At 41.0% G+C, this 15,508-nt stretch overlaps 2 protein-coding genes and 3 non-coding genes across 5 annotated transcripts; all 5 read right to left on the bottom strand.

Moving 5' to 3' along the window:
* Positions 1–1,453: 1,453 nt before the first annotated feature.
* Positions 1,454–6,105, bottom strand: rps12 (ribosomal protein S12). Its single transcript, XM_050058267.1, has 6 exons — positions 6,002–6,105; positions 5,833–5,878; positions 3,886–4,002; positions 3,575–3,677; positions 2,362–2,463; positions 1,454–1,541 (listed from the first exon to the last, which is right to left on the bottom strand). The coding sequence occupies exons 2-6, from the start codon at positions 5,844–5,846 to the stop codon at positions 1,479–1,481; spliced, it is 399 nt and encodes a 132-aa protein (XP_049914224.1). The 5' UTR covers positions 5,847–5,878; positions 6,002–6,105; the 3' UTR covers positions 1,454–1,478.
* On the bottom strand, positions 2,562–2,644 carry LOC126399259 (small nucleolar RNA SNORD100). The gene has a single exon (XR_007570875.1). It is a non-coding gene; the product is annotated as a small nucleolar RNA SNORD100 (small nucleolar RNA).
* On the bottom strand, positions 3,748–3,832 carry LOC126399261 (small nucleolar RNA SNORD100). The gene has a single exon (XR_007570877.1). It is a non-coding gene; the product is annotated as a small nucleolar RNA SNORD100 (small nucleolar RNA).
* Positions 4,109–4,184, bottom strand: LOC126399255 (small nucleolar RNA SNORD101). Its single transcript, XR_007570872.1, has one exon. It is a non-coding gene; the product is annotated as a small nucleolar RNA SNORD101 (small nucleolar RNA).
* Positions 6,106–10,254: 4,149 nt separating the features above from the next.
* Positions 10,255–14,199, bottom strand: zgc:153284 (uncharacterized protein LOC751696 homolog). Its single transcript, XM_050058268.1, has 3 exons — positions 14,030–14,199; positions 13,606–13,773; positions 10,255–10,543 (listed from the first exon to the last, which is right to left on the bottom strand). Exons 1-3 carry the CDS (start codon positions 14,072–14,074, stop codon positions 10,481–10,483), a joined length of 276 nt encoding a protein of 91 aa, XP_049914225.1. The 5' UTR covers positions 14,075–14,199; the 3' UTR covers positions 10,255–10,480.
* Positions 14,200–15,508: the final 1,309 nt, after the last annotated feature.

Here is a 15,508-nt window from a genome sequence, read left to right as displayed (position 1 = left end):
CAAAGCTCAAATCATCTCAAACTGGTTTCTTGAACATGACAATGAGTTCACTGTACTCCAATGGCCTCCTCAGTCACCAGATCTCAATCCAGTAGAGCACCTTTGGGATGTGGTGGAACGGGAGATTCACATCATGGACTGTGTGATGCTATCATGTCAATATGGACCAAAATCTGTGAAGAATGTTTCCAGCACCTTGTTGAATTTCTGCAATGAAAAATTAAGGCAGGTCTGAAGGCAAAAAAGGGTCCAACCCACTACTTGTGAGCAGCTATAGGCAAACGCAAACGACATGAGACCAGAAAATAATCAGATCATTCACTCAATCTTAAATAAGCTAAGTCAGGGGTTCCCTGCTTTATCTGTCTTCGAGCTAAGGGGTCCTTAGCCTGAAAGACACTTAAGACCCCTGCTTTATATGATAACCTGCGTGCACCTTTGTGAGAATGCAGAGCAAGAATGCCAAATTATTTCAGTCTGATGAAGATGAGTTGTACTAAGAGGTCAAGTATGGCCTGGTTTCATTTCTAAAGCTTGGAAAATGAGGCAAACTAGACTGAATGATGACACTCTACATGCATGATGGCAAAGACAAGACAGTTTTTGTGTTTTCCTGTAACTTTTAGGTTTGGTCTCACATTCCCATAGGCTGTATGGAAACTGAGTCAGCCTTGTAAACCCATCTTTACAGCATCCACCGTTATTGATGCAAGATACCATGCTGGCAACATTTACGTGCTCACTAATATTCCACTACTACTAACAATATTAAACGGATAATTTAAACTGCGTATTCCTTTTTCTAAATTAAGCATTTTCCAATTAAGTAATAATTATTAAATTATTCTGGTTTTAATGGCATAATTTGGGCATGTATACAGGCCATTCATAATGTGTCTTAATTAGGGTTTTGCCAGAGTTTGCAACAAATGTCCTCTTATCCGTTTACAGTACAACAACCAACTCGCCATCAGTTTGCAAGGCTAGGGTTGAGATAAATGGCCACAAGAAAACAAGCCCACATTTCTGGTCAGAGGGAGCTATTTTTAAACATTATGAAAAACTGACAGGTGATAGGCAAATATTGCAACACTGACACACAAGCCAGCAAGTCCACCACCTGTAGGCAACCTAAAATATGTATCCTAACTTTAACCACAGACAAGCATCTCCTGTTGTTCCACCTTTATGTACTTTATATAATAGCCCACCTGTTAACAGGAATACATTCGGCTGCATGTAACCAGGAGCATTAGTGAAATATTAACTCTTTATTAGCCAGTGAAACAGCTTAGTGGGAATATTGTCCTTTTCAACATATGGGCAAATTAATATTTCGTGCATGTAAACAGATACAGATCGATATCAGGATATAGGGGAGTCCCTGATTCTTATTGAGATGTTAGTGGTGAGATAAATATACAAATAGGAAAAGAACACTTGAGACATCGGCTTCATTTCCACTTTTTATTGGCATTTTATTTCTTGCTTTTGAAGTATTCTTCAATCACATCCTTGGCTTGAGACTCCTTGCCATAGTCCTGCAGACAGAAAGATACAGTTTGACATTAGCGGGTTAGAGACTCAAATTAGCTCTACATTACAGCTCAGGCAGTATTACTGACCGACAGACCTTTTCATGGCAGACATTTTTACAAGTCATAGGAAAAGCACAGGTGTATTTAACAACAATGATACCTGCACTCAACTAATGGGAGGCCCTGGTATTGTGCATGCTGGCTCACTGGTATACCTTAATGGGACACTAAAAGGAACTGAGCCACCATAAATGTTATCAATAGGTATTTCAGACCCAAACTGTTTGGGGAGCTTCGAGAACTCTTATCATTTATTTTTACATTTAGAAAATGTGTTTCAACATTTTAAAGCTAAGTTAACATATGCTGCTTTCATTTAAAAAAATATAACAAATACACCATGTTGAATTCCTGCTCCATTTAAAGCAAGTGGAAATATTCTAGTTGTCTTGTGCATCATCTTACACATTTCCCCCACCAAATTATTGATTATAATATTTGCAAACTAGAAATCAAAATGGGGTGTGTTAATTTGAACAGATACAAATCACAGCGGAGCGAGTAATGACAGTGATGACCTGTCAATCATGGTGCTTGCTATCACGCATTTGTAGCCATTCTTAGGGACCCCAGACACCACAGGCAGATGAAGGGGCTCGTACCCTGGCTGTCATCTAGCCAAGCGTTATCAACAACAGCTGCGTGGCACGAGGCACAGCACCTGCACTTGACTGGCAGATCTAGTCTCAAGTGTAAACACCTCCATCCACAGCAATCCCTTTCATCGACATACTGAAAACCCCTACAACAGGGCATCATTTACCTTGACGACGACACAGCTGCAGCCGACAACCTTGCGGGGTTTGCCCTCACGGTCGATCTTGCACAGACCAACCCACTCGCCGAGCTTCTTGTTGTCATCAACCTGAAACAAAGTTAAAACAGCGTCAGGATCATTTCTGTGCAGCGAGGTGTGGTCACAACCAAACAAGATAAAGACAGCAGCATTATGGGTACTGTGGCTGTATCTCAGACAGATATTGGGTAACAATGGCAGTCTCCTCACAGTATTCAGTAGAGGGAGCCAAATTATCATCAGTGATACAGCAGTACATGACACATGATGCTACCTTTAAATCCACTTTAAGTGCACAGATACATCTCAAACAGCACCAGAAGCCTAGATTTATACATGACTGCCAAGATTTGGCAGTTTAGGTACCCCTGTTGGGATATTTAATGCATCTGTGCGAGGGGAGTAGGGGAATGAAGCTCAGGCTTTCACTAACTGACCAGTCATTTTATTTCCTGTAGTAATGTCCCAAAGTTAACTCAATTTTGCTCGTGACAATAAACATTAAATTCAATACTGCTGTCAATGTGTGAAAGCCTCACCAGCCATCATTTTTTATTTCTGAACAGTGTTTGGCTTCCCTCTGTGCTGCCTGGAGTTCATCCAGTGGATGAGTGTGAAGCTGAGGGTGCCGGCAGCCCAAAGTGAGGCTAATGTTAAAGCCAACATTACTGCTACCTTCTGTCAGGTCCACTCTATGGACTGGATGCTCTGTCAAGATGCTAAAGTTCTGATGTTGAGCTATAGTGGTGAGCTGTGGTCTCATTTCTAAAACAACGCAGAGGATGCATACTAAAAATGTACGTACAGACAAAGGCCAAAAGACGTGCCAAAAAAATACGCCAATTTCTACAGTCAGGCTCCACCTCACCATCTGCGTCGCTAATTTTCCGCCTCCAAAATGTTCGTTAGCATGGGTCAAAGTTTCTCCCATGCAGTCTGTTTTTATAGATCACAACTTTTGCGTGGGAAGTAGCGTACGCCTCTTTCAGGCCTCGTTTTGTGCGTACGCAATGTTCATGAATGAGACCCATGGTTTTAACAAAAAGATATGTATCGAACAAAGCTTTGATGCAGATAATTCAGATCAATGATTTTCAGCAATCGCATAACTCTAGCTTTGAGAGATCGCTTCAGCCCTATCAACAACCCAAATCAGTGTTGTCATGAGCAGGCTCATTACCTTAATCAGGTTGATCTGATGCTCAGCGCAGAGGGCCTCCACCAGCTTGACGTATGTGGGCTCATCGCAGTTGCCAGCAAGGGCGCAGAGATGGGCCTGACGCCTGCAAAAGAACACTGAATTAACTCGCAGTAATGGCTCATACACTATTTGCACATTTCAAAATCTGACGGCACATCTCAGACAGAAATTGGGTAACAATGGCAGACTTCCACACAACAGTTCAGAAGAGGGAGCCAAGGTATCATCAGCGATACACCAACTGAAGGACACAAGTCAATACTGATGGAAGTAAAATAGCTACAACGTACTTGTCGAGGGCCTTGGCAGCCTCACGGATTCCACGGGCGAGGCCATCGTGGATGAGTGCGGTCTTGAGCACTTCAGGTAGAGCAGTGTTGACATCCATCACACCTCCAGCTGCGACGCTATCAAACAGGGGGGGACAAGATGTTTTTAATTTTTTGGAGTTAAACAAAAATGGCCATGACGAGTTAGCAGATTCCAGCAGAGCTTCCAGCAGAGCTTCCAGCAGCATGTCAGAAGGAGGATCTCACTCATTGTAGAGTGAAGGGGTATCCGACAAAAGAAAGTAAATCATCATTCAAGCACCAGAGAGCTCGCTTTAAGAGGAACGGCACACCCAGCATTTAGTCGTATGCCTCAGGACAGCTGACCCTTTAAAATCAGTGGGGTGTTAAGTGTAGTGTTTCCAATCTGTCATGTTCAATATAGACATCAGTAGTTATCAATCCATAACTGCTAGTTTAGTTATTCTGCTCTCCTCCTTTAGTGCACTGTGATTCTGTCTGCATCTTGGTCTATAAAATGTCCGAAAATGGTTATTCAATCCGATTATCGAATTAGTTGGCGATTAGTGTGACAGTTGACAACTAATCGATGAATTGTTCCAGCTCTAATGTGAAGTGCAATTCTTTTAAGCTGTGTGTTTAATATAGTGTCAGGGTGGGGCAGATTGATACCAAAATATTACTGCCATAGGTGCGTTTTCATTTTGAGGATCAATCCCTGTGTCAGTAGGCTCGATACCAAAAATAGGATTAGTTTTTAACTTCTATATGGTACCTATTTGTATTTAAAGAGTAAAACTGTCAGTGCAAACGACGTTCTGTTGTCGTAAACCCACACAGTGTGTATACTCTATGCTTCTCCGCTGATTGTGTTGTCTTCACTCCAACAACATGCACAGAAGCCAGCAGTTTCTTCTAAGTCTCACTTTCACCTGGTGCCCTTCTGTTTACTGCTGGGGACTGACGTGACTCAAACCCTCGATTATACTGTAAATAAAATCGTGCGTGCTTGACTGTCACCTTCCAAAGTGGAAAGGATGTCCAAGCCTTGAGTGTCACACATGCATGATGATTCCACTACAAGAGAGACTTGATGACCACTAAAATTAGATGGTGGAAAAACAGGATCTCGTTATGGGTTATCAGCCAAATTAGTTATGGCAGAGCATCAGATATCAGCAAAAAATAAATAAAAAAATTATCGTGCATCCTTAACATAAGAAAACTTGCAGCTTAATACAAAAAGGAGGAGGACTTTATTCTAGCCAAATCAGATCATCAGCAATGGTTACTGTTACATTTTTTAACTGTCATTCCTCATTAGCTGTTCTTTAAGCAGACTGATAATTCACCTTGAAGACTATAACACTGCTTAGTTTGCTTGCATTTTGTGTGGAGCATTTTTCCTGAATCTGATGCATCCTACTAGAGAGACATTTTAAGCTTGCACCTGCACTAGCTGTTGAATTGCAGTGCTTTAGGCTCATTTAGCTCTGGTGCTGTTAAAGTCATGTTAGCTTACAGTGGGAACATGTTTGCTGTATTTCATATTGCATCGTTGCTGTCATTGACTTTAAATGACACATTTATTTGGGGCTTGGCCTGGGCATAGCAAGGGCACAAGCAAGCACACGGACGCTCAACTTCCCGACAAGTTATAACTAACGTTACGTCCCTAAACTTGATAGCTGTGTTACAAACTCAGATATCAAGTGACCCTGCTAACATGCACTCGGCTAAGCTAACCAGTTAGCATCAGCTCATGCAGAGTAGCAGACTACACCAAATGTTAACCACCACACCAGTTACTGAGGGAAACAGTTACCCAAAATATTCTAAAGTTACAGCACCGCCACCTCTTTTCACAAAAAGTCAGCGCCGTTTGGTTAGTTAGCTTTCCTGGCTTATACTGTGAGGGCTAGCGGCAGAGAAAAGCGTCATGCTCACCCTTCCTCGGCCATGTTGATAAAAGATGGATGCTGGACTTAAAGTTCTGAAATAAAGAACAGATACGAAAGAAGAATTGTTATACATCATTAAAAAGTCACTGTAATGAATGTGTGTAATAGGATGGTTGATAAATCGTAAAGATTATGCCGGTAGCAGAGACACATACCCGATATCCGCTCGGGTAGCAGTTAGAAGAGGACGTCATCAGCCCGCGACATTGCTTTAATAGCACCAGGCCCCATCCCGCCATTTTGACGTCCAGTCTACTGCCTGTTGTAGTTTCAGTGTTCAAATAAATAAAATGTTATAAAATCTTTGAATATGAATATAAATATATAAAAACATAGATATAAAATATAATCGGCAATAAGATATTAAAAGTTTTACATCAAATATATCGAGTATAAAAGATACTGTCGAGTTTTAAACTTGAAATTCAATGTTCTTGTATTTTCTGTTAATTAGAGGAAGAAACATGTTATTTGTTGTTTTATTAAATATGTATAGCAGAATCAACCCCATTTTTCTGTATTTATGAAGAATATGTACTGATACTTTACTTATAATAGGTAGTCAGAACACACACATCGACATACACTATGGGTTTACCGAATTGGTTATAAACCTGTGTAATTTGCATAAATAGTTTTTTATTTCATATTTTAAAGTTTGATATTATTGTAAAAAAATTATCTAGATCTGCATTTTTGAAAGCAGGATACAAGGACAGTTTCTTCAAGTATTTTGTTCTATGAATATAAAATCTAGCTAAAATAATGAGCAAATTATTTACATATTATTCAATGAAAGTTGTCCGGCAGCGGAGGTCTGGATGCTGGCAGCAGCACGAGGGGCCAAACACCGTTCATCTGCACACACTGTGATGCCACACAGCTGGTTCATTATCAGCAAAGTTTCCCTTTATATTCATTGTCTTGTGTGGCGATCAGCAGTGATGTGGTGGTTCACTTTTACACTGTGATCTGTAGCCTATAGTTCGGCTTTAGCTTCTAACTATCTTTGTCTTTTTAACCTGTTGTTGCTGCTGAGTCAGTTTGACATCCTGGATATATCCTTCAAACACAGACTGTAGACCCCTCTGTCTGCTTCTCTCTGGAATCACTCTTTCATTTTGAAAGATTTTGCTTTGGCTACAAGTATTAATAGCCTCAGAGATAGTGCTAAAGTATGGCAGTGTTTGTGCTTTCACAATCGCCGGAGGGAAGGATCCCACAATTGCAATGACAGTCATGCAGGTGGGTTTGTCCATTCAGGTTGTTAAGCCAGTTCCAAACCTGCTCAGCTTGTCTGTTGTTGCATCAAACCAGCTCCACATACCTGCAATTAAGACACCGCAGCATTCGGCCTCTGCTCCTCTCTCGGTCTGTCTCTAGATCAAAGTGTTGTTGTTAAAACAGCAGATATGCCACTCACAGTGTTTTATAGCAGTGTGACTGGTAACGTCAAGGCACAGTAGCCTATGCCGTCTTAACTTGCTTTATTTCTATGACTTATAGGCATATTGATACATTGAGATGTTGCTAACATTTAACAAAATAATATTAGGTATGTTCAGATTCAGTACATCACAAACTGTAGCTGATCACCGTCAACGATGAAGCAAATTTTATTGCAAAGTAGAACATGGTTTAATCATATGTCAACATGAATTTAATACTCAAATGTAACTGATGAAATTCTGTCCTCTCCAGAAGAACACCCAGGGTGGCTATTGTGGGGTAAGTCTCACAAAGTAACCTGCAAAAGTAAAAATACAGTGTGCTGACACTTTAACACTGTCTCGCAACTAATGGAATTACAGATCTATAAATATTTTACATGCTTGTTGCATATCGAAGAGGAGAAATAAACTTTGGTAGCCTTCAGTGTAGACACAGCAGCTAAATAAAAATTGATAATATATTGCAGTTTTTCTCCATTGGATACACATAATAAAATGAAACTATGCAAACAATTCAGGAGCTGAGCCAGAAGGCAAAGCTTTCGATTTACTGGTCCATCTACATCCCAACCCTCACCTAAGGCAAAGATACTGGATTACCACAAGATGGCCCACCTACAATATACTCCCATTGTATGAAATGGTATATATTTCCGGTCTCCTAAGTAGGCGTTGTCCCCCGTACCCCAATCAAAGACGATGGAGAACCGCCAATCAAAGGCGGGTATCCCCAACCTCGCTTCTGTCAACATGTGTGTACCCTTACTGGCCGTGAGCTAAATAAATAAACGGACCGTGAAAAAAATATTTTTTGCAGTGGATGTCTTAGTTACAACATGATTGAGCTAACTGGAGTAGTTTCATGTCGTATCCGACAACGGGAGGCTTTTAACAGATGACGTCCTGATGTTAGCTTTGCTGCTGCTGTTAGCTGTCCCTGTCAGCTGCAGCCACTGATGCTTTCTAGACATCATGATTTCCCAAAACTCAATAAATACCACACATAGCAACACAAAACTGCTTTGCTAGCTCAATCATGTTGTAACTAAGATATCCGCTGGAAAAAATATTTTTTTAATCCAGTATCTTTGGTGAAACTGCACTGATTTCAGCACCAGAGAGGAGATATCTGTTGCCAGATCTCGCGAGAGTGTGTTGTTGAGACAGAGACAGGTCTTGAGCAAAGTAAATTTTCTCCTGATTTGTCCGTCTGAAATTTTCCATTTTGGTGTCAGAATGTTCTGAAGATATGTGGCTTGTGATAAATAGGTCCAATATTTGCTTCTGTGACTATGGGGCGAAAGAATCGGCCATAATCTGTAATCACGTTCATTTCTCCCACTGAAGTCAATGGACTCAGGACCTGCTGTTAGTCTCCTAAATGGGCGTGGTGGTTGCAAACCCCACGTGACACTGATACAGGAAACTGACACACAGTGGACCGTCTTGGATTATCCACTGTCTTTGCCTAAGCTCAGTGACGCCATATAGGGGAGAAAAGTTAGGATGATTCCAAGGGCCCCTGACTGACAGGGGCCCCAAAAATAGTTAAAAATAAATATAAAATTATTAAACCATCATTATTAAGAATTTTTTTTTTTCAAGTATAGTAATAAAATGAATGATCTCCTTGTTTTTACTTGTTTTTGCCAGTCAAAGTTAAATATCCCCACTGACCAAAAATTGTATCTGCATGAAATGGTTTGGTCCTGCCTTAGCGCACTGACAGTGATGTGCCTAGTAGCAGTCAGCACCATCATGCTACCTGGTACTTAAAGAAAATCCGTTTTTTTTTTTTACAAAAGGAAAGAGAGAAAGGAGAGAGAGGAGAGGCAAAAGAAAGGGTGTCAATATGTGAGCCAGTTTTTCTCCAAGAGAGGTGGGTAGCCTATAGTCTGTGAGTGGTAGAAATGAACCTGTTAGCTTAATGTCTATAGTGAAATAAGCTAGCTAGCTAGCTACAGACTAGCGTTAGCCTACACTTCACTCCTTTTTAACCTACATTTAACCAGTGCAGGTAAATGTTTAGCAAGATATTCATATTAAATCAGGTGTCCCTGCCCCTTTTACCAGACTCAACAACAGATGAGTCAGAAGCAGCAGCCCTGTCTCCCCATAACTTTACCCCTCCCCGTCCCAATGAAGAAGGTGAGCAACACATGCCAGTTAGCATCATTGCAGGGAGTCTGCGGCAATTTCTCTCTCTCTCTTGCTCTTTTTTACCATTACAAAAAAGAAAACAAAATCATTTTTAATGACAGAAATTCAAACAAATTATTTTTCCACATAATGATTATTATGAAACAAAAACAGCCTACAGCTGTCTGTACTGGATGCTGGTCAGTTGGAAACATTAAGTAGGCAATTTATTTGAGCAGCTTGCACACACACACACACACACACACACAAAACAAAAACATGTATCTAATGTATGTAATCTAGTGGTGGTGATACAGAACTGTAGGTAATTTGGGTCAATGTAAATCTGTAGGATTTAGTGTCGTTCATTTATTGATATCAAAAATCTGCTGTTTTCATTATTATGAGATAATCTTGATTTATTTTGATTGAAAAGTTAATGTATATTGTATATATTGTAGTTTTTTTAAATTATTAATTAATAATTATTATTAATTATTAATTAATGTTAAGAGAATTTTCCATTTTGGGATTTTACAATAAAAATTACATTTAGACAGTAAAACATTTTTTTATGGCGGCTTTTAATCTTTCATCAAATAGTGAATTGCAGACTGTTGCATGTACAACTCACTAGCAGTAAATATTGTACTGGTAGTATTGAACTACAAGAAGCAAGACAGTTGCAAGCCTTCAGAGTTATGACAACAGCTGCGCAGGGGGGGCCCAATGTGATTTTTTTTCATGGGGCCCAAAATTCCTGGTGGCGCCCCTGCTCATACTAATGAGTGCAACAGTCAATGAGTGCAAAGGTCAAATGGTTTTTAAAGTTTTATTTTTATTTAGGCAAAGTTCTCAAATGTACAGTTCCAAAAGTTCTTATAAGCCTGTCCCTGAAAAGAGGGCAAGTACTTCAACCTCATTGTCAGCCGAATGAAAATATGAATAAAGCATCTATCATAAGTCATTCAAATATAAAGGAACAGACATGTTAATATGTCCTTTATAGATTTATTGTTATCTCACAGGTGATGTCCATTCCTTTTAGAGTTTGAGAAACTTCTCTAACTCTTCTGCCTCGACTGCATTTTCAAATGCCTTGAAGTCCTGAAAGAAAGAAAAGGAGGAGGGTGGAGGGGATGCGGAGAGACAGAGAGAAACAGAGAGGGCAGTACTTATTAAACAGTTTTTAAAAAAAAAAACAAATCTTACTACGTGTTATATGATCACAACATTTTCAGTTCGTACATCCAGTTGTCAAGGTATTTCAGTCTTCACCAAAGTGGTGGACAACGATCAACTGTCATGGCCATCTCTAGAGCAATGTCGTTAAAAATGTCCATTTCTAAGGGATAAAAACATAGGCTCTGTGAGAGTTTGTTCCTCTTAAAGGCTCTGTATGTAACTTTCAGAAAATCCTTGTTATTACTGACACCTCTCCAGCAGGCCGTTATGTGAACTGCAGTCAGCATCCTGTTGCTCGCGCTTGTACTCGGTGGCACTAAGCCAGCACCTGGGCATTGGCCGGGGAACTGCCCATTGGTTCGACAGCCCATTGGTTCGACATCCCATTGTTCCGACCATATTAAACTCATTGTTCCGAAGTCCGTTCCGAAATCATCATGATGCCCTGTGGTTAAGGTCTGGTTAGGTTTAGGCACAAAAACCACTTGGTTAGGGTCAGGAAAAGATCATGGTGTGGGTTAAAATGAAAAAGAAAGTGACAAACACATAAGCCGTGAGCCTGCTCCGCCTCAAGCCGGTCGCGGCGCACCATACGCCCGCCGCGAGCCGTTCAGCACCGCGGACAGTCGGACTAATGGGATGTCGAACCAATGGGCTGTCGAACCAATGACATGGACCCATTGGCCGAAACAGTGACGAACACTAGACCTTGCCTGACCTTCATTTTCTTGATAGAAGGCTAGAAAATAAATTTGAGCCATACTGAGAATGTTACTTTCTGAAATGTTCCTATATTTCATTTGAACCCTGGGCCCCATGAAACTAAGTAGCTTACCGTTTGCAAAGTACTGTATCAGCTGACGTTACGAGCAGCCATGCAGAATAGCTAAGTTATCGCTAAACTCTCGCCACTACTACATTACATTTGGCTAGTAGAAAGCACTTTGTAGCTTTATCTTTCTGGCTTAATCAACACCAATTGCAAGAACAGTAATTTGGCTAGTCAACTAACAGATCCACTCTGATAGTATTTTGCTAGCGATAACATTAGCGAGCAAGCAAGCTAAGGTAGCCAGCTAGCTGTAACTTAGCTACACTGCGTTGATCTGGGTTGGTAGCTTCATAATGTTAGCTGATAAAGTAATTTACAATCGGCAAGATAACCAACCAATTCACCGGTCAGATCTGCCCTGAAGTCTGGATGAATTAAATAACATTTAGCACATCCCTGGGAGGAGAGCGGACGGCAGCTCAGACGTTAGCTGCTGTAGTAACTCAAAATCAGCAAGTACACACCCCAGCCTTGTGATTCAAACCAGGTTGGTGGTCAGCAGCAGCAATAAAGTGCGCTGATCCGGCAGGGACTTTGGGCGGTTGACAGGGTAGGATCAGACACCCGGTGCTTGGCCTTGCTCTGGCTGAATTTGAGTTGCTACAGGGCACTAAGTGAAGGTCCAGCTTTGCTAGGACGCCACCGCAAAATGTATATAACGGACACAGTACATGTTGACTCCCTGTTGTGGTGCATGTGATTCCATTCCTTAGCTAACGTTAGCTACTGTTGCATGCTGTTAGCGCTGCAGCCAAGCAGCACTTTACACAGAGGTCAGCCTACAGGCTACTGGAGGCAAGTGAGAGAGTCTGGGAAAGTGTCCATTTTTAAGTTACGTTACAAACTGTTCACTCATTGGCAATAAAAAAACGATTAATACATATAAGAGTTATATTGCAGAACCTTTAATAAGTCTTTTACATTCTGTGAAGATCAAAGGTGAATTTTCTGTCACAACTAAATCTAAAGCCCTTTAGGTACGGTTCCTTTGGATCCAAAAGTAACCCTTCAGACATGGCACCTAGACCCTAGCATTTCCACTGCAAACAGTACTCTTAAATGTGGGCGGGGTTGTTGTCGCTCACTGCTCCGTCCAGCACTCACTGTATTTCCTCATCACCGGTGACACAGATGGAAGTCTGCACCTCGTTTATCGTCCACAGAACGAGGCTGCACGCCGATATGTTCAGAACAAACTCAAACAGGCTGCAGTGAGAGTCTCTCTCCATGGGATATTTAAGAATAGTGGGTTTGTGCATTTAGTCCTTCTAAGGCAAGCTCAGGGGTTTAGTGTAGCCGTAGCCCACAGGAACAACGCTCCAAGACACTTTTTTTTTTCTCCGAGTGAGGATTAGAATATATGTAGCTCACATAACCCGGCCGAAATGCTTGCAGATCCACTCATTACTTAAAGTGTATGTCATATAAAAACTAAAGTGATGGTCAAAGTTGTCACAGTGAAATTTAAGGTGTGCTGATGGATTCACATCATCAAGACATGCATTGAGTAACATAACAAGTTAATGTTCTATCTTAAAAGTCGCCAACAGTCGGCCCCGTGAATTAAGTTATTTTTTTCTCAGACTCCAGCTGCTGCAAGAGGCAGCAAAACATCCTCTCATTTTATAGTTACAGTTTACTAACCGTCCTCTATTGACCAATCAACAGACTGCAGTGTTCACAGCTCCATCTTTAGTACCAGATTTGTGTGCTAGGTACCCCAACAGAGGGGGGACCAAAAATGGGGACGGTACAGAACGGTTCCATTGGTACCATCCACAACTTTTCACAGTGGAAGCTAACACAAAGCGTACTGAACTGGTCTGTACCGTACTGCTCGGTGGAAACAGGGCTTAAATGGAATGATGAAATGACTCAGGAGCAAACTGGAGTGTGTGTGTGTTTTGGGAGTGATTAGGGTGTGTGCGTACATGCATATCTGAGGTGTGTGTCTGTGTGTGTAATACACTGTTAATATTTATTTAGTGGCTGTGTCTACACCCAGGTCTACCAACATTTTTTTTTCCCGCAACCAAATGCAGGAGGTGTGTGAATGTTTTACATTCAATTACAATCCCATTAGTTTTGAGAAAGTGTTACAGTGTCAATACATCTTATCATTACTTTTGAAGAGTCATTTTGTGAGACTTACCCCACAGTAGGCGTCCCCATTGCATATTTGAGGGGGCAGTGCCTTGGGGTTCCCTGCCAACTTCCTCATTACAGCCTTTTGGTTTTCATCTGCAGCAATGTCCACATAATCGTATTTGATGTTCTTGCTGTCCAGGACCATTTCAATTCTTTGCTGTTGTTTCTTCATCTGGAGAGGACAGTATTTCATTAGTTACACTTGCGAGAATATTAAATTGATGTTGACATATATTTACACCAAGTTCTACTTTGCAATAAAATTTGCTTCATCGTCCACAGTCAGCAGCTACAGTTTGTCTACAGGGATAAAATGTACTATGAAGTATAGCCTAATATACGGAATCCAACATGTCACCACTATCTCAATGTATTAACACTTTGCCCGTAAGTCATAAGAATGAAGCAAGTAAGACTGCATACTGTACCTCCAGGTTACCAGTCACGCTGGCATAAAACACTGTGAGCGGCATATCTGCTATTTTCAACACGTTGATCTAGAGACAGACTGAGAGAAGAGCAGAGACCGAATGCTGCGGCGTCCTAAATGCAGGTATGTGGAGCTGTTTCAATGCAACAGCAGACAAGGTGTGCAGGTTCTGACACGGTTTAACAGCCTGCATGGACACACCCACTTACATGACTGCCATTCCAGTTGTGGCCTGCCTGTGACGATTGTGTAAGAACAAACACACACACACACACACACACACACACACACACACACACGTTACACCAGTGGTGTGAGGTACATTTACTCAAGTACTGAACATAAGCATTACTGGTCCCAGAACTTGCCACATAAGTCAACTGGCGTGTTGATTTTCTCTTCTTGGTAGTAGTTTTAAATGAGGACCTAACGCATTAAGGTAAAACCGGACATCTTTTTTTTTTTCTTTTTTCTTTTTTTTTTAATTGGTGAAACAGAGTGACAGGAACAAAACAAAACAACATGACAAAAGCAGTAGCACAGGACATAAACAGTAGACATAAGGTGAGTAGACACACAAACAAACAACAATAAACAAAAACAGCATATGTATGGAGCATAATAAACAACAACGCATAATGTAACGTAATGTTATAACATGATATGAAGAGATATAATATATAATAATATATTATAAAAATATATATTATGACAATACACAGTATAATATAACATAATATGATATAACATTATAACATAAGCATAGCAAGATATAATATAGTGTGATGTATTGTAGTGTAATATGAAGTAATATAGTATGATATAATATAATACAATATAAGATGATACTATATCACACAATAAGTAAATTATTATATAATATAACATGGCACATCATAATACTATGATAATGACCCGTGGAGACGAGGGCCGGAGCCGAAGTAGGAAACCGGAGAGGCGGGCGAGAGGCCCCCACACCCAGCCCCCAGCAGCACGACCGGGGGCCCCGGCGAGAGACAGGCAGGACATGCCAGTGAGGAGACCCACCCCATGTACCCCCACCACCCTCTGTTCTGGTTCTTTTGTTGTTGTGGCGCACCTGCTTTGGGTCGCGCTAGACCCTGAGGAGGCCGCCGGCCCATCGCAGGTCCAGCCTCCTTTTTTCTTGTTCTGGGACAACTCCCAGATTGTTGTTGTTTGATTGTTTGTCCTTTATCATTTATTTATTCCTTTTTTTCTTTTGTTTTTTCCACCCAGCCTTTTAGGAGGTGGGAGGTGAGGTGGGCCCCACCCGCCCCACCCCTGACCAGCCCCACCGGAGCCCCCGACACGCCACCCGTGAGCAGAGCACAAAGCCCCCCCCAACCAACCCATTGTATTATATAATGATTATATAGTGATAATTATCACAATCATAATATAATTAATGCATTAATAGTAATAATGATATTAGCAATCAATCTACAGTATATCACAC

This window comes from Epinephelus moara, chromosome 12 (genome assembly GCF_006386435.1).
Source record: "Epinephelus moara isolate mb chromosome 12, YSFRI_EMoa_1.0, whole genome shotgun sequence".
NCBI lineage: Eukaryota > Metazoa > Chordata > Actinopteri > Perciformes > Serranidae > Epinephelus > Epinephelus moara.
The sequence above is the reverse complement of the archived record's forward strand: the minus strand, read 5'-3'. Positions and strand labels throughout refer to the sequence as shown.